Here is a 25,914-nt window from a genome sequence, read left to right as displayed (position 1 = left end):
GAAACCCCCGGAGGCGCAGCTCACTCCAGGGCGCATTCTCGCGAGGACATCAACTCTCGCGGTATTTCCGCGTTTCCCAGCATCCTTAGCGCAAGGCGGAAAAATTCTCCTGTCTGGACTTCTGATGCTGCAGTATTGACTGAGGCTTCATGAGCGGAGTCTGCTGTAACTGTTCCTCTAAGGAAAATGGCGGCCCCCGAGCAGCCGTTGCAGATACCGAGAGGATGCCCGAGCTCCACTTCGCTTTCTCCACCGCGGGGCGACCGGACCCTTCTCGTAAGGCACCTACCAGCCGAGCTGACCGCTGAGGAGAAAGAGGACTTACTGAAATACTTCGGGGCGCAGTCGGTGCGCGTCCTGTCGGATAAGGGGCGACTGGTAAGGGCGCGCACTTCCGGCGTTTTCCTGAGAGGCGTCGGGAGGCGCGGGCTCGGCGTTCGCGTCCCGGTCCCGGTCCCGGTCCCGGTCCCGGTCTGTCCTCTTCGTGGCTAAAGACCTTGTGCGCCATTGAGTCTTTAAGTGGTTCTAGTCCATCCGCAGCGCTGCGGAAGAGTGGGAGAGGCAAAATAACGCAGTGGAAAATAGTTTAATTACCCATTTTTAGACTTAATCCTCCCAACCTCTCAAATTTAATGTGCATTAGACTCAGACTATTGCAAATAGGCTACCAAAGATTTTTTTTTTTTGCATCCTATTCCTAAAATATTTATTGGAAGTAGAGAACAACTATAGTAATTTCTGCTAGATTTTTAAGCGGAGTCCTCATAAAGATTGTGCGACACCCTCTTAGGGAACAATGTTTTAACACTGTTAAGAGTTTCTACTTAGGGATTTGCACGGTTATTTTAATTCTTCATAGAAGTGCTTTATTATTAAAACATTGATGATGATACTGCAAGATGATCGGTGGTGGGTCCGGACATTAATTTTAAAATCTCCGCAGGATATTCTAATGGGCAGTCAAGGCTGAGAAACACCAACTCTGATTGGTTTAACTGTCATGTATACCAGCAAAAGCAAATGAAAATGTTCTGTTTGGTTCAATTTAAGTATACCCAGGCCATGCCAGGTGAGATTAGACAAAATTAGAGTGTGATCACTACTTAAACATTGGCAGGAACCTAACAGTAATGGAATGATATGTTTACTTTTTCCGATGGCTTTAAAATATGTACAATTTATATTTAAAAATAAACTTCTCCGTTGAAACTAATGACAAGAATAAAGCACAAAGGAATACATGTTTTAAGGAGTGATTTTTCTGTTGTTGAACGTTTTTCAACTTTGTCTTAGACTGAATAAAACAAAGTTTAAGATCTTTAGGTGTGTAATAACTGGGAGCTATTTTATGTTTTTAGATGTTTTAAGACCCTGTGCATGGAGTCAGAGTTTTTAAACTTTATTTGTATATATAAAACGTGCTGTGTTTTGGTTTGTACACCTTTACATAAAAGGCTACATAACTTTCTTAGAGAAGTCTGACCCAGGAAAGGTTCAAAGCTGTTACATTGAAATTAGTAATCAGTCTCAGTGTTCTATCTTTTCCATTGATTTTATTAATGTGTGAAAACACTTTGCTGGTAAAATGTCAGACTTTTCTTTTAAATGAGAAACTGAGATCATATTGGAGGTAATTTGTACCTTAACTCTGTTTCAGAAACATACAGCTTTTGCAACTTTCCCTAATGAAAAGTCAGCTGTAAAGGTGCGTCTTTTTTTTTTTTTTTTAAACTATTGAAATTGCCAACACTTCTTATCCAGTATTGGTATGAAAATGGAGGTAATCTTAAACTGTAGTTTTTAAAAGGAAAAGCATCCACATGCCACGAGTTTGCCTAACAATCTACAATTGGCTTGTCAGATGGGAGAGCTCATCCAACGTTTAGATAATTGGGACATATTAAGAATAGTAGATTAACTATGAAGCAAATTAAAATTAGTTGTACATGTAATGAAAAATAAGCTGTAAAGGATGTAAGATGGATAGTTACCTCAGTAACTTACAAGGCAAGATGTTTTAAGGTTTTCTTTTTTTTTTGTTTTGGTCCTGGGGATTGAACCCAGGGCCTCATGCCTGCCAGGCAGAAAGAAGCTCCATTACATTATTATGCTACTAATACTTTTGTTTTTAATTCATTTTTGAGATAGCCTGACTTTGCCCAGGCTGACCTCAAATTTGGCCACTTCTGCCTCCCCATTAGCTGGGGTTACAGGCATGCCCCAAAATATCCAGCTGTTCTAAATATTCAAAGGTACAAACCCATGTGATAATTTGTAAAGGAGATGACCTGTGAATTAGATCTCTAACGATTGGCTGGATTTTTGAGAAGACAAGAAGAGATTGGCTTTCTATGTTTAGGGAACACTGAGTAAAGCTATAGGGAATAGAAAGTTAAAAGTGAGACAAGAACTAAAGGTTGGGTGGAAATAGGACTTGAAAACTATAGAATCTAAATTTAAGTGGAAGAGTAGTGTAGAATTTTGTTTAGTAGGTGTTTTAAGAACATTTGATACTTTTGAGCAGGCTAAAAATAAGATCAGACCTGTAAAAGATATCTGATAGAGTTTATATCATGGATTGGATGTAGAGAAAAGTTAGAGTTAGGAAGATCAAATGGAATGCTCTTTTAGAGGCCAAGGCAAAAAAAAGTATCCAAAGGTAGAAGTACATATACTTTTTTTTTATGGTACTGGGACTTGAACTCAGGGCCTTCACCTTAAGTCCTGTTGAAGCCCTTGAACTCAGGGCCTTCACCAGCCCTATTTTTGTGAAGGGTTTTTTGAGATAGGGTCTCAAAGCCTGGGCTGGCTTTGAACCGTGATCCTCCTGAGAAGCTAGGATTACAGGTGTGAGCCACTGGCTCCCGGTATACATGTGCTCTTGATAGAGGTTAAGTTTGTAGGTTTTGTTACGTAGTACTTGAGAGTGAAAGGATAGATCAAGATTTTTGGACTGATTAGCTTGCATGAGGAACTAGAGTAGGAAAGTGTTTATAAAGGTATTTAATGAATTCTTGTGTCATTTGTTAATTTTGAGGAATCATTGGGTTACTTCTAAGGGAGTATTTACTATTTTAAATATCTGGAGGCAAGGTCAAGAATGGAAAGTTCTTCAACCATGTTAAGAAATATGATAGCCCACAGAATATTAAGCCAGGAAAAAAAAACTGGGTGGGGACAGTTTGAAAAAGAAAACAAAGTAGGAGAACTAGAAATTATCATGTATGCAAAAAGAAGAGCTCCTTTGATGAGGAATGAACACAGGCTATTAGTTAAGGACTGTTTACCATCAAACAATAGAAATGATTCATTCTCATAAATAAGAGCGAAGAGATACCTTAATTTATTGTATAGATCTAGCATCCCCAATTTGAAATGCTCTAAAATCCTGTAATCTCTGACATATTGCTATAAGTGGAAAATTCCACACCTGATGTCATCGAATAGAACAGTCATAGAACAGTCATGGAACAGACATAGAACACTCAAAATGTAGCTACACTAAAAATATATAAAATTATCTCCCATGTATGTATATAAAGGTAAATATGAAACATTTGTGACGATTATGTTTACACTTATCCCCAAAGTAGTTCGTTGTGTTCATACAAATATTCCAAAATGTGAAAAAAATCTGATTTCTGGTTGGAGATGTTTCATGTAAAGCGTTCTCAATCTGTGAGTATTTCATGTACTGGACTGTAATTGAGATTGATGTCAAATAATAAACTTAACTGTTTAATATTTTTGGCAGTACCAAGGTTTGAACTCATGACCTCATGCGCAGTCAAACTGCTTAATATTTTAAAAGATGATCAATGCTTGGATAAAAGAGAAAGCATAGCACACTGGGTGGGAAGAAGTCAAGTTGCTTGTAGGGTGATTAAGGTAATATTTAATAAATTTGTAAGAGGTGAAAGAAGTTAGCTAAAGAAATAGTTGGGAGTCATTCCAGTCACTAGAATAGTTGGAACAGAGAGGTCCTAGGTAATGAGTATGCCTGCATGTTCAAGAAAGTAACTGTGAGCCAGGCACTGGTTGCTCACTCCTGTAATCCTAGCTATTTATGAGGCAGAGATCAGGAGGATCGCAATTCAAAGCCACACCCAGGCAAATAGTTCAGGAGACCCTAGCTGGAAAAAACCCATCACAATAAAGGGCTGATAGAGTGGCTCAAGTGGTAAGAGTGCCTGCCTAGCAAGTGTGAGGCCCTAAGTTCAAATCCCAATGCTGCCAAAAAAAAAAAAAAAAAAAGGCAGCTGTGACTAGAACAGACACAGTGAAAGGGAGATCCTTTGATTTGAATCCAGAGAAATAATAGAGTTGTTATCGTGTTGGTTATAATAAAAGGACTTTAGATTTTGCTCATGAGAAAAATGTGGAACTGCTAGGGTATTTTGCAAGTGAGTGACACGATCTGACTTATATTTACTTTGGTGGTTATGTTGAAAATAGACGGAAGAAGAAGAGTAGAAATAGGAAAATCTATTAAAAGATTGTTAACATAGTTCAGTTTAGAGATGGTGGCTGCTTGGTCTACAGTGGTAGCTGTGGAAGTGGTAAACCATGGTTAGAATCTGGGTATGTTTCTGTGGTAGAAACAAACAGAACTTCTTGATGACATGGACATGGGTGTGAGAAAGAAGTATTAAGGATGATTCCAAGATTTTTGACTTGATAACTGGAAGAATAATTAACATTAGCTGAAATGGGGAGGGCCTCAGATAGAAGAATATGTGGGGATGAGAGAGAGATAAGTAGTTCTGTTTTTTTTTTTTATTTTTATTTGTTTACTTACATTTGGTGGGACTGGGGTTTGAACTCAGGGCTTTGAGCAGGAGTTCAGTTTCAGGACAGTTCTGGACTAAAGTTACATGTTAAGGAATCATCAGCATAGGGCTGATATTTAAATTTAGGATGCTGGGTTTAGACCACCAAGAAAAAGCATTTAGATAGAATATAAGACCAAGAATAGAGCTCTGAAGCATTGCAACATGAAGAGTGTGAAAAGGCACAAGACAAAGATATTGAGGAGTAAAAACAAATGAGATAGGAAGAAAACTAAAAGAATGATGTCCTGAAACTAAGAAAGTGACATGTATCAATGTTAAATGTAGTATACTAAAGACATAAGAGTTGACCATTGGCTTGACAATACAGAATTGTCAAGTGTCAGTGGACCTAATTAAAGTAGATGCCCACATGGAATAGGTTTTGAGGTTGAGTGGAAAGGGAGGAGGTATAAATAAAGGGTTTTACTCCCAAAGTAAGAATGGGTAATGGAAGTGGGATCACAGGAGAATGAGAAAAAAAAGAAAAGAATGAGAGAAACAGGAGCATATTTGTGCACTAATGGGGTGATCCAGTAGAGTACAGAAAATTAATAATGCAGGTAAGAACACTTCCTATGTATGTCCAGAGAATAGATGTCAAACAGCCAGATTTAGATAAAAATGGGGATAATTTGTGATAACAGATGGAATGTAGAATACGCAGGGGCAGATGCAGGTTGATAGGGAGTTGTGATGGGAGTCTCAAACTTCTGTTTTCATTTATCTTCAAGTAAGAAGTAAATTGCATCAGACACTGGAGGCTCACGCCTAGCCACTCAGAAAACACAGATCAGTAGGATTGAGGTTTGAGGCCAGCCCAGGCAAATAGTTTGGAGACCCTATCTTGAAAATACCCAATACAAAATAGGGCTGGTACAGTGGCTTAAGTGGTCAAGTGCCTGCCTAGGAAGTCTGAGGCGGCCCTGAGTTCAAGTCCCAGTACCATTTAAAAAAAAACATAGATGTTACTATGCTAAGAAAATGGGAAAGAATGTACTGTGAGGATAAGGTTCAAAGAAAAAGTGCAAAAATATTATTTTAAGAGATTACTACCAAAAAATGGACTAAGAGTTTGATTTGTAATTGTGTGACCTCTTTAAGGGCAATACTGAGATTTGTTGTTGGAATTTAACGTGAGACCTGGCAGATTTGCTTTCTAACCATTTCCAACTGCATAGGTGTAAGCAAGAGTTGGGGTCAGCCACGTTTTCATTTTGCTAAATCATAGGACAAATCCTTTGATAAGTAATAAAGACTTGATAGCCTCAAATTAAATAGGGAAAAGGAACATGTATAATTATTTTTATATGGTGACTAGCAAATAGTTTTTGGTGCAATTACCATTTTTTTACTCTTGTTCTAACTGAAGGCATTGTCAAGACTCCATCAGCTAAAAATTCTAGGTCACACGTTAGTTGTTGAATTTGCAAAAGAACAAGATCGAGTTCATTCCCCATGTCCTCCATCAGGCACTGACAAAAAGAAAAGGTATGTAGACATGCAAGCTTTCCTAACGTTTAAAAGTACCTTTTAAAGATCAATTGTGTAGCTATCGGATTGTTTTCAGACTAGCAAATAAATAATTTGAGATAATAATGATACATTTCTCTATTAAATCTAACGTAGTAGAATACCTGATTTTGCTTGTAATTGTGTTGAAAGAAAAGGTATGTAGACATGCAAGCTTTCCTAACGTTTAAAAGTACCTTTTAAAGATCAATTGTGTAGCTATCGGATTGTTTTCAGACTAGCAAATAAATAATTTGAGATAATAATGATACATTTCTCTATTAAATCTAACGTAGTAGAATACCTGATTTTGCTTGTAATTGTGTCTGAGGAACCTGAGTGTTGTCTTAATATGAGTGTTTAATAAATGTAAAGGAGGAAGTGGGTGAAAAGCATTCCACTTGTAGCAGAAGAAAAGTAACTGAAGGTTAATTATCTCTTATCCAAAACTCTTGGGATCAGAAGTTTTTCAGATTTTACAATATTTGCAGATATTATATAATGAGTTATTTTGGTAAGGGGACCCATGTCTAAACATGAAATTCATTTGTTTTTCATAAATACCTTTTTTATGTAGCTTAATGATATTCAATAATTTTAGTGTGCCTGAATTTTGACTGTGACTTGTCACATGAGGTCAAGTGTAGAATTTTCTACTGGTGCAAGTCAGTTCTTCAGATTTCAACTTTATAGTATGAAGTTCTTTTATTACAGGTAGCAAGGCATCATGAATAGGTATGGCCTTTGAAGTCAAAACTAGTATTTGGTTTCCAACTATATAGCTTTCACAAATTTGCTTTATACTAATGGGTCACAGAGTGTAATTCCTAAACGAGTTGCATCATCTAGGAACTTGATTGAAATACAAAATCCCGGGCCTTAACACTCCATCTTAGTGAATTAGAATCCGAAGAGACAAGGGGGAAGGAGGTAAGTAAGGCCCTAGATGGCTCGGAGTTTAGACAGTGGTGCACAGTAAAGAAATTTGAGTACTATTCTTAGATAAATTTCTCCCTGAGAAATGTTTGAATTTTTTTCTTTTTGTCTTTTTAATGGAATTGTTATTATTGTTATTATTTATTGTTATTATTGTTATAATACCATGTTTGAAAAGATAATCTATCTTTTTTATATGCAGTTTTTCACACTTTCCAAAGATAAGATCAACTTTGATTCTGTATGTTCTAGGTCTGATGACACTGTGGAAGATGATAAAGAAAAGAAAGAGCTTGGTTTTTTAACAGTAGAAAACGGAATTGCACCAAATCATGGGTTTGCATTTTTTTGTTTTTTATTGCTGTTTTGTTGCTTTTTAAATATTTTTGGAAAAATTGGATAATTTAAAAAATAAGGATATTTAATATAGGATAATATATAATTTTAATATATTAAGTAGACATTTTGAGCTATGAATTTGTCACTAATTTCATTTCAAAGAAACTTATTAATTCGGAGCATAAGTAAGCTCTGATAAGAAGTGCCTCCTTTTTCTTTAATGCAATCAGAAGGCAAGTTTACTCTGAAAGGTACTTACTTGACTCTTAGGAGAAATGTAAATATGAATGTACTATGTCTTTGAGGAATGTACTATATCATTTGAGAAATGTTGTGTGTTATTAGGTTACCTAAAATGAGTTATTGATAGGAAATCATTAAACTGCAATAAGCATTTGATTTTTTTTCTTTTCTTTTTTTTTTTTTTGTAGGCTGACTTTTCCTCTAAATTCATGCCTCAAGTATATGTACCCACCACCTTCAAGCACAATCCTAGCAAATATAGTAAATGCTTTGGCAAGTGTGCCTAAGTTCTATGTACAGGTATGCAGAATAAAGCTTCCTTTCCTCGACTTTTGTCCATGCTGATTCTCATACTTATTTATAGTGGTAGTAATCAGACTAACTTCAGGCAGGCAATGATACACTGTTTTAAAGGTAATGAAATATTATTACCACTCTCAAGTGAAGGCTTTCCTAAGTTGTTGTATTTATGGATACTAGTAAAGAGAAGCTAATTCGAAACTAATTTCTGGGGTTCTCTGTTACTTAAGAATATGCCTTTAATGTATAGATTCTTCAAGGAAAAGACATAGTGGACCTCTCAGCAAATGGTTGAAAATTTAGGCATTAACAAGTTACTTTGAAATAGAAAATATAGATGATGTTTACTTTCTTTATTGTGTTCTGTGTTTTGTAATCACAATAATCGGAAAAATGACGTAAAGACATTTTCTATAGGTTTTACATTACGTGAGCATAACATTCTTAATAATGGGAATAATTGTATTTGTAGAATTGACAAACATCTTAGGAAGACTAACATTCTCTGAAATATACCAGTTCCTGTTTCCAACTGGTCTTGGGTTTAGCAAGGCAAGAGATGGACCTCCCTGTCCACTAAATTAATTACTAGTATTATTGGGAAGTTTCTTATTACATAAAATCTGTGAGTTGAATCGTTATTTTAATATTATATGGTTTTAAATGTTTTACCACTTTAAGGTGCTTCATCTTATGAATAAAATGAATTTGCCCACACCATTTGGACCAATTACTGCACGACCTCCCATGGTAAGAAAATTCTTAGAATTTTCAAGAGCCAAAATTTCCCTTCCTGACTGGTCAGTTAACAAGTTTTGTAAGAACCTCTGATGTCTCTTGAAAACAAGGAGCAAATATAAAGTAATGTGATACTAATAAGATAGCTGAGAACTAAAAGTGGAAATGGAAGGGAGCCAGAATATGAAAGAAATGCTTTTGGTAGCAGGCCAGATAGCCTCCAATGTTGTTCATTTCTTTGACCCAAAGCATTATGTCATCCTATAAGTTAATTACATTTAACTAAATTATCTCCAAATTCCATTATTGTGATTTTATTTCAAATAGAGTTTCTTTTGGGAAAAAAATATTGGGAATATTTTTATTAGAATTTACTGTGCAAAGGCTGGGTAGGACACTTGCATATTGCAAGAGAGAGAGAGAGAGAGAGAATGAATGAATGAGAATTTGCTGTGCAAATCTTCCAATAACTTAAGATAGTAGCTCTGTCTGATCTTGATATTATGCCACTGTTGTAGTCTGTATTTATAGATCCACTCAAAATAAGAGTTACTTCTTGGTCATATCAGTTCCATTTCAAAAGTAGAGCAAAAGGATATTCTATACCGGGTCGTTGAGAGAACCTGAGTTGTTTTAATCATGTGCCTTCCTTGGTTCATAAGGGCATTTCCAATTAGTCTGTAGATCAGAAGGAAGATAATATTAGTGTCAGAGGATATTATGCTCTTATCCCATTTGCTAAAACTGAGTTACATAGTAGAATAAAGGGGATTTTTGCAAATTCAGTCCAAACTGGGGCCAAGAAAGAGGAAACAATTTTTGTGATCAGCTAGTATTCTGCCACAGTCAGTGTTGAATGTATAAAAAATGTCATGAGTCTAAGGGTAATGAGAATCAAGTATTTTTTTGAAATGATATTCTCTGATAAGAATCAAGAATTAAATGTTTATATGGAAATGGTTTATCTGTGAACATCACAAATTGCCAGTGTTTTTGTTTTGAATTTTAATTAGTATGAAGATTATATGCCTTTGCATGCACCTCTTCCACCTACATCTCCTCAACCCCCTGAGGAGCCTCCTTTGCCAGATGAGGATGAAGAATTATCTAGTAAAGAATCAGAATATGAAAGCAGCGATAGTGAGGAACGACGGAGGTTTGTAAAATGAGATAATTATTTTGTTTCTAAGAAACAGAATTGGAAATGAGACTGTTTTGCTCTTCCATACTTTGCATGTAATACTTCAAAATTTGGAGGCATAAGAATTTGTCTACCTAAGCATCCCTACCCTCATCCCTCAAGCATATATAGTAGCTATATCTTAAGTCCTGAAAGTTGGTACTAGAACCTTAGGAAATTTTTTTGATAATTATGGTAATTATAGATGATATGTAAACATTGATAAGGTTTTTTGAATATTGGTCAAAAGAACAAACATGGATTCCATTAATGTATCTTGTTCAGTTGTTTGGTAGGAAGGCCCATCGTTTTATTTGTGTATCTAGTACTGTTTATAATGAAAAGCATTTTTATTTTTTAAATTGTAGTTAAGTAAATTTTTATTTCTTTCAAAGTAAGTTTCAATTGGAGCAAGTCAGTTAGAAAATGAGGTTTTGTCAAATTAACGATTGATGGTTTAGAAGTTGTTCTTACTCAATATATTTATATTCCATGTTAGACAAGTAAATCATGCCAAATTTTATACACACCCCAAGAAAAATTAGGCTTAATCCACGCAGTGTTAATTAACTTTTAGATAAGAAAATCTTGTTTACCTTCCCTCTTTTCAACATAGAATGACTAAACTAATGGAACTAGCAAATCTTCAGCCCAAAAGACCAAAAACAGTAAAGCAGCGCCATGTGAGGAAAAAGCAAAAAATAAAGGATATGCTGAATACACCTTCATCTTCTTCACACAGGTAATTTTCCTTAGAGTTTTGAAATTTGAAATAATGTTCTCAGGATTTTATTTTATAAACTCACAATATGATTATTTTTAAATAGCAGTTTACATCCTGTGCTGTTACCTTCAGATGTATTTGACCAACCACAACCTGTGGGTAATAAAAGAATTGAATTTCATATATCTACTGACATGCCAACAGCATTTAAGAAAGATTTAGAGAAGGAACAAAATTATGAGGAAAAAAATTGTGGTAAGAATATTCTAACTCTTTGATGTGAAATCAGCTTTTGTGTGAGATAATTAGGTCTTCTTCATTATCATAGCATAGTATCCATTTTAACTTTTTCTTGTAACTAAAACTTGTGCTGATTGGTGAGACTATCGCCTTTACAGGAAGATTTGCCTTTGCCTATTTTAAAACATTGAGACATACCAAAGAATTTTGATGACAAAAGATGCCTTATTAAATTAAAAACGAAGGGGGGGGAAGAAAACCTGAAAGTTTTTAAAGAAGGAGGGTGTGTGTGTGTGTATTACTTGATAAATGATTTATTATAGGGCCTGTGGCCCAATATTGCACCATTCCCTAAAATACTATAACTGTGCCAGTCACATATTCTTGATTAATAATGTCTACTAGAACTTTATGTGAAGATGTATGTTGCTCAATATAGTGGGCACTAGACACATGGCTTCTGAACACTTGATGTGTGGCTAAGACAATTGTGGAGTAAAGTAGGAGATTTTTAATGACTAATGTTGATATTGAACTCTTAGATTTACTGGCTGCTGAAGTAGATGGTTTGAATACAGGATTTGGAAAAATCTTCCCCAAACCCAATTCTAACATAACAGAAGAGAGTAAAGAAGACTCGGATGAAATGCCCTCAGAATGTATTTCTAGAAGGGAATTGGAAAAGGGCAGAATTTCTAGACAAGGTAATGTATAAAACAAACTAGTGTGTATTCTGTTTCACAGTTTTTATTTTTCAATTTTAATTTTACATTTTTTTTAACTACAGAAAGAAAGCAAGTCACTCTATGTCATATACCTTAATTTAAGGCACACACTTCAATATATCTCTCCATTTAATGTTTGTACTACGTCTTTCTGTTTTTAAAACCCATACTTAGTATAGAGTGAGTTCTTTTTAGCATGTCCTTGTTTGGGAAAATGTTTTGTTTTCTTCCTAAAACTTTTTAATGGCATTTAAAACAAATGGATGTTTCCCACAATCTGGAGTTACTGCCTTCCAAACACATTACAGCAGATAGCCCATCCAGTACTGTATCTGAGATGCATACAAAGTGATTATTTAAATATATTTTAAGATTTTATATCCTAACATTTTCACCTTCAAAGGATTTTTATTTTAGATGTCTTAGGAAAATTTACGGGGTTTTGATTGATGTGTAACGCACTTTTTCCGCAATAATGAGTAATAGACTTCCAGCTAAGATCTTTGCATATAAATGTAGTTGTCAAGAATAGTTTATTGCAAATAAACTATTGTAAATATGAAGAGCTACAAAGAGATTCAGAGGCTATTGTTTGTCTGAAATACCTGATCATTCCTTCTGAGTACTTTTTTTGTTACATTTGAATATAGAGATGGTTGGTGGTTTGGGAGACTCACCTTAGGTGATACAATTATACAGATGATTGGTACCAGATATGCTTTAGTCATTTTTAGTAAAGTAGCTCATCTTAAGGAATCTTTAATAGCATATACTTTATTGGGAAAATTTTTAGATGAAACACCAAAATTGATAACTTTTTATGTAATCATTTCAGATTTTAATGCATATTTGTATACCAGTTAGTAATACTGCTGTCTTATTAGCATTTTTATTAAACTTACGTTATTTATTTAACAGCTGCACTTGAATGTTTCTATAATTTTCTTTGACAAACTGGTAAAAGTATTTTAATTTTATATCCTTGTTTTGTCTTGTCTTTAAATAAGAAATGGAAACACTTTCGGTTTTCAGAAGTTACGAACCTGGTGAACCAAACTGTAGAATTTACGTAAAGAATTTAGCCAGACATGTTCAAGAAAAGGTAAGTTGAAATTTATTAATTAATTTTATTATTTCACATTTTCCTTCCTGGCTTTCTTAAGTGTCTTTTTCTTGTTGAAATTCTAGGACCTGAAATTTATTTTTGGGAGATACGTTGACTTTTCATCAGAAACACAACGGATCATGTAAGTGGCCTTAATGATAAATTCTGGTGCCTCTCTAAGGCATTGGTGGTATTCAGCTTTAGTATTGCCTAAGACTCACCTCAAAAAGGTAGAACAGTGTCCTGAGGCCCATCCCCAGAGAGTCTGGATTTCTAGAACTCAAGAATTTATATTTCTATAAAAGCTCTTGCTTTATACTGAAGCTACTATTTCAAAGACCATTCTTCAGAAAATGTGTTGTAATGATTCACCTCAGAAAACATAGCAGTCATGCAAAATCTTTTAGATGTGCACTCTGGTAATGAAATTCTCATCTTTATACATTTATTTTTGTGTTACTAGGCCTCACACTTGCTAGGCAGGTGCTCTGCCACTTGAGCCCCTTGACCAGTCCAGTTTTTATCTTTTAATTAATGTGCATTAAGCAAAGTTTTAAATTTTGTGAAAGCAGAAGAAAGGGATGTGACCTGTATAAAAAGCAATCTGTGGAGTTAGAATTTCATTCATTAAAATTCCACATTAGCAAATTCCAAACTGATAAAGCCTCATGAGACTAGTGGTTTGACTTAAAAAACTTACTGCATTTTTAAATTAATACCTTCTAACGTTTTATATTGTTCTCCTATCTATTGGTAGACCATACTTTGGTTGTAATTACAATCTTATTTTTCTACATACTTTTTAAATACAGTTTTCTCTCAAAAATACTGAAAGAGTATACCATGAAGTAATAGAAGATTAGGAACAGTATATAGGGAGTAAACTGCTTCTAATGTATCACCCAGAAAATGATGGTTTTAAGCAAGCTGTCCTTCTCCCCTTAAGGTCTATAAATGCTTATAATAATAGAAGTGCTATAATTGGTTCCTGTAAACCCTTCATTCTTGTGTGTTACTGGGGGTTTTTTGTTTTGTTTAGTTTTGTTTTTTTTTTTTTCACTTAAGCAGATAATATTGAATTGAATGCAAGAAACATGAAATAAAAGCTTAAGAAGTTTACTTTGCTGGGGAGTATACAGTGGTACTTTAAATCATGTAAACAATAGTTAAAAGATAAGCACATTATGCAACTCATTACTTATAGAAAGAAAAATGTAAGATAGAATTTTGGAAAGCTAATTAGTGTGTTAATCATATAGTACGTCAGTTTTACTTTAGTAGCAAAATTTTAATTGCTCAACACATTTTCATTGAAACTGCTTGACATTATGGAAATCAAAATTTAATTTTTTTCCTTACTCAGGTTTGATATACGCTTGATGAAAGAAGGTCGCATGAAAGGACAAGCTTTCATTGGACTCCCAAATGAAAAAGCAGCAGCAAAAGCCCTGAAAGAAGCTAATGGATATGTTCTTTTCGGAAAACCCATGGTGGTTGTATCCTTTAACTCAATCTGCCTCAAAACCGTGTACTTTTTATGTTATAACTGAAGCCAATTCTCTCATTATCCTTCATAAAAAATCTGAACTGGCATTCTAATTAAGCTGTTCAGTAACAGACATGCCTTAGCTAGGTCAGATGACAATCTTACATTTTTATTGGAAAATAACTGAACTTAAGAAGTGTGAGGTTGCTAAGTTTCAGCCAAGTCTAAACATTTCACTTACGCAGATCAGATGTGTATCTTCATGCTAAGCCTAAGAAATTTATACCATCTAGAAATACACAAGTCACTGAGAAAAAATTAGAGTTTTTTAAAATTATAATTCACATTTCTAGAGTATATCATTGATTAACCATTGCATTGATTAATGCAATTTGCAGCTAGAAATCAGTGGGATTGATACAGGTGCAAAGGTTCTGGTATGAAGACTAATGACTGTAAAGAAAGGTACATTTTTATTTCTCCTAGCCAAACCATTAATAGCATGGAGAAGACAGTAAAAGCAAAAAGCTAAAAACTATACTTCTATCATATATTAAAAGTTCTTGAAAATTACTTAGAAAAAATTACTTTCATGTTCATAAAGAAAACCTTAATTTAAAAATATTAGCAATTTGCTCGATCTGCTAGACCAAAACAAGATGCTAAAGAAGGAAAAAGAAAGTGATAAAAATTAGTAAAGGTAAGTGTGGATAAAAATACAAAATGGCAAGACTTTTTGACATAAAATTAGGAAATTGTAAAAACCTGATTAATTCAGTTAATTCTTGTGAATTTCTATGGAAATATCTATGTGTATAGTTTATTCTCATTAAAACTCTAAATTACAGTGACAGAATCAAGTGCATTTGTATATATAAAATCAGGTTTAGAGAAAGAATTTTATAAGGTAAATGTGTCTGTTATTCTCTATTTACTTTTTCTGCCTCAACAAGTGTTTCTTAAACTTGAACATGTATTGTAATTATTTGGATACCTTGATAATGCACAAATTACTCAGTCCTTTTTCCTACCAAGTTTGATTCAGCATATCTGACACGGGTAACCAGAAGTCCCAATTTTCTTGTGATTTAGAGCTTTCTCAGCATGCAGTGCTTTGTGACAGTTTAAGGCAAATTGGTGGCACCTAAGAATTTGCAGAGCCAGTGAGTTCCTAGGTAACAGTAGTGAGCAACTGATCCAGAGACCGCAACCTTGAGTACTCTTGAGAAACAGTTAAAGCACGACTTTCCAACTCCTAAAATTCTGCAGTGCTGAGTTCAGAAAATTATTAACACATTTAACAAAAGTATATATTTTATGAGGTCAACTCATTTGTCTCTGGAACAAGTAGTAATTAACTTTTAGTGACTAGAGATGATAGAATTAAACATTTTAAATTTTGAAGTTTATGTTACTTAAATAAATGGAAACGTTCCTTTTTTTTTAACTTTGAATCCTTGAACATTCATAAGCTGGAAGAACATGAAATAAGTTGGTCAAAATTACTGTTGTTTAGCTGAAAAAATTAACACCTGAGAAAATTTTGCTTAGTGTTTAGTCTCTGAGAAGCCTTTAGTATTTGAGTGTATACTGGTATAGTCAGAAGTCTTGTAAATACTGTGGAGGAAAAATTTAATAACTTCAATATGTATTTAAGAAAATGAATACTGAAAGATAAGAAAGAGAATTAAACTACATTCTGCTGTTCTTCTTTAGAAGCATTCCTGCGTAAATACTGCTGTAATACTGTCATGCAAAGTGTATCCTTTCTTGTTGTATCCTTTTTGGGGCAGTGATTTTTTTTTTCCTACAAATGTTTTGTCCCTTTCCTACCCATTGATCAGATCAAAGTAACTTTTAAATACTTAATTTAAATGAACTATTTCTAAAATTATTGTGTAGCTTGAACAAATCTTCTGTGTTTTTTTAGATTTGTTGAATTTTCTATGCTGTCATATAAGTTATGTGGCTTTTTCAGGGAAAGTTAGTGAATCAAGTCAATTTACTTCGACAGTTCATGCATTTGATTTAACACAGAATATGATCTTGTTTAAATCTAATTCAGTAATGCTTTCTGTTTTATGATATAACTGGTTTAGGTGTTGGAAAAATTTTCTTTTAAAAGAACATCTGTTGAAAATTAAAATAACTTTAAATCCCTAATATGAGTAAGAAGTCTTACATATGAGATCTAATTGAAATCTCCTTTCATGCAGATAACAAGTAGAAAGGTCTTCTTTTTCTTTTTTCTAAACAAAAACTTAAAAAAAAAAAAGTAACATTGGCTAGAAGACAATGTTGATTTCATGTAGCTCAGTAAGTGCAAAGAAACTATCCTGGTACAAATATTAGGAGAGTGCTTTCCAAAGTAGTGATGAAGAGAATCACTGAGAACAGCAATTCTCAAACTTGGTTGAAGATTAGAATAGCCTGGGAGCTTTAAAAAACATAATAATTAGAAAGAAAAAAAATAACTTTTCTCCCTCAGTTTCAATATAACAGGTTTTTGCATAGCATGGATATTAAAATTTTTTAAATCTTTCAAAGTAATTCTATTGTGACATGAGGTGGAAAACCACCAAGGGAGGGTTTTTATGAAAAATGATTCTTAGACTCTTACCCTTGAACTAATAAATCAGAACCTCTAGGGATCAGCTTCAAGAATCTAACTTGAAAAGGTTTCCTTAGTAATTTTAGTCACTCGGAGTTTGGTTACTATATTGTTAACTAAAATGGCTGGGCCTCTAATACCAACTTAGCTAACCTTTCATAACTAGGAAAATAAAAAGGTAGAACCTCTGCATTTCAGTGAGCAACTTGTGAAAATTACTTAAAATTAATTTTTTCACCCTAAGAATACAAAAAGCTTATAAGTGTTAAAATTCTGATTTCTTTTGATATGCATAATTAAATTGTTTTAATTTTTAAATTTTGTAAATAAGTTTCTGCGGAATGTTTTCTTACATTTTGTTGTACTGACATGATTCACTAATTTTCTAAATATAAATTTAGCTTTTAGTTATTTTTAAACTAGTGAACTTTTATAATCATTATTTTTAATGCAATTTTATGATATTTTAGGTTCCTTTTGAATTCCATCTCTCTCAAGTACTGTCCAACTTCAAGATGAAGAAATTGACCACATGGACTATGGAACTGTGCGTAACAAACATTGAAAGTATATTTAAAAATTAAATCTATATGCCTTTAAGGCAATTTATTGGAAATATGTGTTTTAATGACTTATATATAATAAATTATTTTGTTTCCAACAATATAGTGCTTGAAATTTTTAATTATATTAGTTTATACATCAGGAAAGTATAACTCAATAATTACATGTATTTCTTAGATAATTTTACAATGCTATATACTTTCTTTTACAATTATAATACTGACTTTTTTTCATTTTTACCTGGATGCAATACACTTACACAAATTTTTTTTAATAATATTATTTCTTGGAATTCTTTTTGGAGTGGTTTTGTTTGGCTTTGAGTATAAATGGGATATTTGCTACATTTTTTTTTATAGAGAATTTATCTCAATTTAGGGAATTTTTATACTAAATTAGAATTTCATTTTTGTACCCCTAAACCTGTTATCTTTCAGAACATCACTCAAAGGTGGAAATGTTTCCCAAATGAAATTGTTTTATTTGTTTAGTGAAATGATTTTCAGGTGTACTTAAGTAGAAAAACTTTGATATTTTATATGTTCTTACTAATTGTCTCTTAAATGAAGGCATATGTAATAACACCTTCACTTTAGAATCAATGACCAAAGGCTCAGGTCTCAATGAAAATGTTATGAATCATAGCTTCTTTCTTTCATTTACAGCGTTGTGATAGGGCAAACTAAGGGTATGAAAGATAGCAATTACAAGGGTGGGGAAGCAAATCCTGGGGCATGCTGATGATAATTTTTAGCTGTCCTATAGGCAAACAACCATTATGGAAGACTATGGAGGAGTAGCTAGAAACCAAACTAAGAAATTGTGTCAAGCACGAAAGGGTGATCAAATATTCTAGCTGCTTGAAGAATTAAAATAGAAGATGAGTTCTGAGGATTGAGCATTGGTTTTAACAACATATGTGGCCTTGACCTTGATAAACTGATTAGGTAGCTGGAAGGAACGAGTGAAGCTATTAAAGAAAAAATGATAGAGAAGAATTTAGTTTAAATAAAAGACAACTGTTCTTAAAAAATGAGTTTTTCAAATGGAATAGACATGGATCCTTAATAAAAGGTAATAGACATCAGAACGCTTTTTTTTCTTTTTAGGTTAGAGATACAGGTTTGTAATAAGATTTGTATTGAGATTTATCCAGAAGAGGAAAAAAAACAAAAAACCATGATGCAGAAAGAAGAGTAATTTTTTTTGACCATAGATTTGGTATAAAATTAGAAGGGTGAATTTTATAGATAAGCATGCAAGCAGCGTATTAACAGCAATGAGATAATATATTATGTAGGCATAAATGTGTATAGTTTGATAGATGATAATTGTTTTTGTTGCTGTGTGTGATAAATAGCTGAGGAAATCAAATAAGGAAAGATTTATCTTGGCTCATGGTTTCAAGTCATGGTCACTAGTGCCATTGTTTCTGAGCCTGTGTTGAGGTAGTAATATATCATGGCAGAAGGGTGTCAGAGCAGACCTGTCCACCTCATGGCAGCCTAGAAGCAGAAGGAGACAGAAAGGGGCCTGGCAAATACTGTCCCCAAGGAAACAACTCACAGTGACCTACTTCCTCTAGCTAAGCTCTACTTCCTAAAAGTTTCCAACACCTGATTAAATAGCACCACCAACTGGGGACCAAGCCTTCAATGTGAGGACATTTCATTCAAACCACATCATAAATAGTAATTATAAAAGTTTTTATTTTCTCAGTGAAATAGAAAAGCTGTGAAGAAGAGGAAATCACAAAAATAAAAAGAAGTCAGGAAACATTGAGGTATAAAATAGGCATCTAGAAAAGTGGGGGTTTTAAACATACTCTTAGAAGGATTGCTAGGTGATACTAAACTACCTACTTACAGTTTCTTTTTTACATAATTGACATTTGTATGCTTAGTTATGCAAGGAACAGCATTTTTAAAAATAAACTTTAAAACTCTGAGCCCTTCCTGCCATTGTAATGAAATTCAGTCTAAATAGTTTACATGTGTTTTAGTTTTGGTTTATTTTGGTTTTGGTTTTTTGCTGTTATGTTAGATAGGATCTTGCTTTCTAGCTGGCCTGAAACCGGCAATTCTCCTGCCTCAGCCTCCTGAGGGTAGGGATTATAAGTGTGTGCCATGATGCCTGGTGCTAGTGGTTTTATGAACATGGGTTTGAATTCAAGTCTTGTGTTTGTAGACTAATTTACAGCTTGGGAAACATTCTTTGCCTTCTGGTGAGAATAATACCTACTTTAGGGTAGTGAAGCTTATAGGATGAATAAGAAATACTGAATACAAAGCTGATGTAAGATTCTCAAATATTACCTCTCACAGCGATGCTTCTCAACTGTATTAGGTGGTTCTTAAGTCTGTTTTCCATTGGTGTAACAAAATAGCTGAGGCTGGATGATTAGTAACGGAAAAAAGGTTATTAGCTCACAGCTCTGGAGGTCTAAAGAGAGCATGGCACTCTGCTCTGGCGAGGACTTCATGGTGCATGGCAGAACCACATGGTAAGAGGGAGCAATCCCATGGTTAGGTAGAGAGTGGGAAGCCAGAGAGTGGGAAGGTGCTCATTCTGTTCTTGTATAACAATCCTTTTCTCCTAGACTGGGGCACCATGCAGACTGCTCAGTCCCTTCTGAGGATGATACACCAATATCCCAGTCACATGCTGCTAGGTTCCACCTCTTTTAAGGTTCCACCACTTCAGTGCTGCCACACTGAGGAACAAGCTAAAATATAAACCCATAGGAGACAAACAGAGGTACCGTCAACCCAACTCAATCCTGAATTATATCAAAGTTCTAAAGCCTGAAAGAAAACTTCATCATCTTCCACCTTAGTTATCACTGAGATGCCCACATAGAACTCCTATAACTCCCTTGCCTCACTTGGAGAGTGGGGCTGTGTGACTAGTTTAGGAATGTATGTATCTAGGATATATTTTTATATAAATAATAAACATTTCCACCTTCATGCTCACTTTATAAGTGGAACATATGACCTAATTGGAAGAATTTCTAGTTCTAGTGCAGGAACTTTTTGTTACTGGGTAGAACTAAGCCTGGGGCTACTAACCATTATCCTAACAGTAATCTCGTGATGGTTCATTGTCATTACCCATGAGTCTAATAACAATCATCATGGAGTAGGAGAAGTACTGGTAATATAATTAGAGCTTATATCAAAAGTCCTATCACCTTGTTGAATTTTTCAGTTACTTAAAACCATTATTTTTCTTCTTTTTTGGAGAGATTGAATGTAACTGGCTAAGTAGGGGTCAAATATGTTACCACTTAATTAAAGAATAAATTTTCATTTAAAATACAGGAAATGCAAGTGTGTGGGGGAGTTGTTTAACAAAGGAAAAGCATATTACTGTGAAGCCAAGAGAGATACTGTGATATTTAGAACTAGGCAACTGAATGCAAATGTTTTACCGCAATATACAGTATGTAAAACTTTACCTCCATGTGGTTGTTTTCCGTTTAGTCCTCTTAATAAAACTAAGGAAATAGACACACAGAATAATGCACATTTACTTCTGGCTCTGCTTCCTATTCTTAGTAACATGAACAAATCAGCATAATCCTGATTATGTAAATCATCAAATAAAAGAAAGGAGCATTCAAGTTGCTGTTCTTTGGAATGCATTTGCTCTGTAAGGGAGACTCTTCAAACTGAAGACCAAGCTGAGGCTTTCAAATGAAGGAAGAGAAAAGAAGTACTTAAAATTCAAAAGGGATTTTGCTGAATGCTGATAGTAATTACTTTTATGTTTACTACACTATGAGAAGAGAACAGTTCCCTTTGTAATTACTTAATTCCCTGTAAAACCAGTGACCTTTAGAACTGGTAAGTATAAATGAGAGCTTACCATGTTTCAGTAACATAAACAGTAGAACTGATGGCTCGTAAAAGGAATAGAGTTCCTACCCCAAGTACTTAAACAACTGTGTGTCCTATCTTGACATTTCTTGAGAATAAACTGTAGTGGAGGTATAGTATTCTCATAAAAGCCAGGAGGAATATTTAAATAAATATATAGACTAATGAAATACTGCAAAAGCACCTGGAAAGAGACCCTGTACCCAACCATCATAAGCTTTAATATAATGGAGAAAAGATCATGCAAGCCTTTAGAACATCACTGATTAATATACAAAGACTTAAGAGGCAGTTACATCTACTTAAACAATTATCAGTTAGACATGAGAAAAGTATTTGGCTATGAAGAAGTAATTTTACTTCATTTTTGAAATTGTAACATGGCACTAATATTTACCAGGCTCTTTAAAAATCTAAAAGTTCAAGAACAAACTTTGAACAGTTATATGAAACTTTTCAGAGCTTAGGAAAAAAGATAGATGCATAAAGGAAGCATAACATCAAATAGCATCACAGAAACATGCATGGAAATGTTCATATCAACTATATCAGATATTTTTATCTTCCTGTGGAGGGCGAAGGATAACGAGGTGAGTTAGCAAATTCTGTTTATTTTTTCCTTAAAAGGAGTATTTGAAGAATTTGGGGCAAAATGTTAAGTATGTCACAACTTAAATAAAATGAACCAAAAAATTGAATGTCTATAATCCAGTGTTTTTCAACTTTTTTTTTTTTTTTTCATATTTGCCTTACCCCTGAGGGGGTGTTTTTTCAGATCCTTTTCGTAATCACTCACAGTGAAGTTTTAACAGGACAATATACTGTATATCTGTGCTTATGGATATAAAGAGTAAGATTTTCTCCTTCCTCACCCCATTGTATGTGATTATGTCCAATCAAACATTAACATATTTTAAACTTTAACATATCATGCAAAGTATATTCTCTGACTTGCTAAATTAAACTAGATACCAGTAACAAAAAATTAGGTAAGTCTCCAAGTACTTGTATATTAGATAACACATTGCTAAATAACAAATAGGTCAACTCAGGATTCTGAAGGGAAATTAGAAGTACTTGACTTATTTGTGAGATACAGCTAAATGAGTATTTAAAAGGAATTTACTTATTTTTAAATGGATGAAAAAAGTCACAAAATGATTTAATTTTCTACTCTAAGAATCTAGAAAAGAAAGTAAATTAAACCCAAAATAAGTAGGAGAAGGAAATAAATCACTGAGCAGAAAATGGTAGGAAAAAAAATCAGTGTAATCTTTTCTTTTTGAGAAAAGATTAGTAGAATTGAAAAAGTTCTACCCTAGTCAGACTACCAAGAAAAAGACCAGGTACCAGTATCAAGAGTGCAAGGGCATCATTAAATGAATGGTCTTGTCTTCAAACTAGGAAAATGCAAGTGAAATACAGTTTCACTTGTGAATTCTACCAAACATTAATGGAAGAAATTCCACCAGTTCTACACTTCCAGAATCACGTTATGAAGCCTGTGTATCCCACCCAAGACAAGAAAACTACAAATTACTGTTTCATGTGAATACAGAAGCAAAAATCCTAAACAAAATATTAGAGAGTTGTATCAACATTATGAAAAAAATGCCTACTGAGATTTATCTTGAGGAATTTAGGGCCAGTTCAACCTTTGAAAAATCAATGTGAGTAATCATACCAAAAAAATAAAGAGCGTATGATTATAATGAAAAGAAATTCAATAAAATAACATCCATTCATAATAAAAAGTCGGAAGAGAACATTTTTTTTCCCAAAAGTAACTACAAAGCCTACAGCTATCTTATTGATGAAATACTTTTCTCCTAAGGTTGAAAAGAAGGCAAAGAGATACAAACTTAATTTCTGTTTAATATTACATCAACAATATAGCCACTTCAAAAACCATAAATTTTAGGAATGAAGAAATAAAATTGTCCCCGTTCAGAGTTGACATGATTATTGATGTAGAAAATCCCCAAAAACTAACAAAATGGCTCCTAAGTCTGATACATGAATTAAGCAAAGGTTGCTAGCTTAAACTGTAAATATGCAAAATCAGTTAGAATGCATATTACAAATAAGCAGTAGCACATTGAATTTTCTCGAAGTACCTTGTTCCAAGTCTAAGAAATAATTAGATATAAATCAGCAAAATATGTGCTAGACCTGAACACTATTTCTTTTCAATTGTTGGTAAATTTAAAATCTAAACATAGAGAAAAATACACTGTATACATGAATCAGAAAATTTGTTAAAATGCCTCCTTTCCTCAAGTTCATTCTCACTTAAAAAAATCCCAAAGGATATTGTGTTGATATTTTTATGACCACTCAGAATTCTTTGGAGAAGCAATAGAACTCGAATAGCCAGCACGAATTTTCATACACAATTGGGTGTCATATATTACTACATCAACACAAGATTTAAAGTTAATTAGCACACTTAGGTCATTGGACCAGAAAAGTGCAGAAACATGCACATACATATATGTAATGCCAATTCAGTGGAAAAAGTGTAATCTTTTTCAACCAATTATGAGAGAACAATTGGACCCACATTTGGGAGGAAGGAAAAAAACATCAACACTTCCCTCACTTTACAGTAAAATGTATTAATATTAGATTATAGGTCTAAATGTAAAATGCACAGTTTTTTAAGTTTTAAAAAAAAGACATGATAAAATCTCTGACCACATTTAGGCAAGGCGCTTATACACACCAAGAAGGGAAACCAGAGTTAATGGAAAGAAAACTTTTGCTTTCCATAAGGCAAGCCAATGAAAATAAAAGCTGCAGACCAGTAGAAAATTTTTACAAAGCATATATTTGATGAAGATTGTGTGTAAAACACATAAAGAACTTTAAAAACTGAACACCATATTCCTAAACACACAAAATGGACATTAAGTTTGAAGAGACAATTAACCCAAGACTTACAAGATGGCAAATACAGTTGTGAAGAGATGCTCAATATCATTAACAATTAGATAATTACAACTGCAAATTATACCCATAAGATGCTATCACATTTCCTGGTAGAATAGCATGGCATAAGTTCTGACAGTAGAATGAGCTATGAAGAAGGCAGAGCAGCTAGAACTCTGGTACATTGCTTGTAGAAGTATAAAATGGTAAAGCCACATTGCAAAAAAAACACTTTGAGAAGTTAAAAACACTTAAATGTGACTTGGTCATCCCTCTTCATAGTATTCATCCAAGAAGAACACAAAAACCTGTACATGAATGTTTATTAACTTCACATTGGGAACACAAACATTCTTCAAATACTATAGCACATATTTTTAAAATACTGATTACTTCTATGTAAAACAGTGCAATTTGATCTCATCCAATAATCTCACGTACATAATGTTAGGTAAAAGAAAACAGTTTCAAGATAGTGACACCATTTTCATGAAATTGTATGAATGCGAACCCTAGGACAGAGAAGAGACAACTGGTTGCTATTTGCCATATATGGATGAGTGAGTTGAGCACAGAAGGACAGGAGAATCTTGGGGCATAATAGAAATATTCTGTACTGTGTTTATGATAATATATTATGCTTTTGTCAAAACTTACCTATACACAAGAAAGACTAAAAAATTTTGCATAATAAAATGTCTTATTTTGCTGTTCTGTGACTTACGATTTGTGTATGTGATTCTGTCACGTCTGGTGATAAACCTAAACTGTGATCCACCTCAGGTATCACTGATAACAGATATACCGTGTATCATTAAGCATGCTATTTTCTCCTTTAATTTTATGATGGATTCTTTTTTTTTTTCCCGATGGAGAGTAAGGATGTTTTAATTGATCTCTTTCAAATTTAACATTGTTAAAGCTTTGCTAACGTGGCTGGTTTTCACTGATTTTTATCTCTGTAAGCCCATCTGTTTTTGTTTAAGGACATTTAATAGTGCTGCTGCTATGTCTTTGAGTAGTAGGAAGCAGTATTGTAATAATTAATGTTAACTTTAACTCCTGACTTTAACAAGTCACCTTACCTCTGTGAACCTTAGTTTCCACATTTATAATGTAGTATAATAACACCAAATCAACAGTATTGTTTAGGAGACATATACAAATCATATGCATATACATACGTGTATATATATACATATCACATATACACCCAAAATATATAAAGCATCACTTATCACTCCTGGTACATGTTAGATGACCTGTTTATTATAGCTGTGTGTTTGTGTATATGTGTGTGTGACACAATTTACAAAGCACTTTTACATGCATCACATAAAATCAAGCCTGTCCTGAGAGATGGAAAGTAATGCCTGATTTTAGATTTGGGGAGAACGAAATAGGCATGGTAGAAAGGAAAGATAAAAGAATCGCATTTCCCTTTATACTCCAGTCTTCTCAAAATATGAAGCTCTTATGAGAACTTGTGCCAAGCTGTGCTTCTTTGTAAGGGATTGATCACTTTTGGTATGCCTTCCAAAATAACCCTATCCTACAGCAAAACTGACAG

The 25,914-nt window shown here is 33.7% G+C and overlaps 2 protein-coding genes across 5 annotated transcripts in view; both read left to right on the top strand.

Moving 5' to 3' along the window:
• Positions 1-186: 186 nt before the first annotated feature.
• Positions 187-25,067, top strand: Rnpc3 (RNA binding region (RNP1, RRM) containing 3). Of its 3 annotated transcripts, none has more exons than XM_020182213.2 (15): positions 187-378; positions 1,658-1,705; positions 6,202-6,320; positions 7,530-7,613; positions 8,048-8,159; positions 8,841-8,909; positions 9,911-10,053; positions 10,694-10,819; positions 10,908-11,056; positions 11,584-11,745; positions 12,774-12,868; positions 12,955-13,013; positions 14,235-14,367; positions 14,986-15,057; positions 16,074-25,067. In XM_020182213.2, exons 1-14 carry the CDS (start codon positions 187-189, stop codon positions 15,040-15,042), a joined length of 1,548 nt encoding a protein of 515 aa, XP_020037802.1. In that variant the 3' UTR covers positions 15,043-15,057; positions 16,074-25,067. The 3 variants fall into 3 exon arrangements, with proteins under 3 accessions (XP_020037802.1, XP_020037800.1, XP_020037799.1); XM_020182211.2 differs by having other exon boundaries at positions 10,905-11,056; positions 17,439-25,067; XM_020182210.2 differs by having other exon boundaries at positions 10,905-11,056.
• The window catches only part of LOC109698189 (pancreatic alpha-amylase-like), a 49,215-nt gene continuing 40,682 nt past the window's right edge, over positions 17,382-25,914 (top strand). For both annotated transcript variants that reach the window (XM_074050881.1, XM_020182215.2), the window contains exon 1: positions 17,382-17,515. The gene's annotated coding sequence lies outside the window, so the exon portion shown is untranslated. The remainder of the gene's footprint in view (positions 17,516-25,914) is intronic.

This window comes from Castor canadensis, chromosome 12 (assembly GCF_047511655.1).
Source record: "Castor canadensis chromosome 12, mCasCan1.hap1v2, whole genome shotgun sequence".
Lineage (NCBI taxonomy): Eukaryota > Metazoa > Chordata > Mammalia > Rodentia > Castoridae > Castor > Castor canadensis.
The sequence above is the reverse complement of the archived record's forward strand: the minus strand, read 5'-3'. Positions and strand labels throughout refer to the sequence as shown.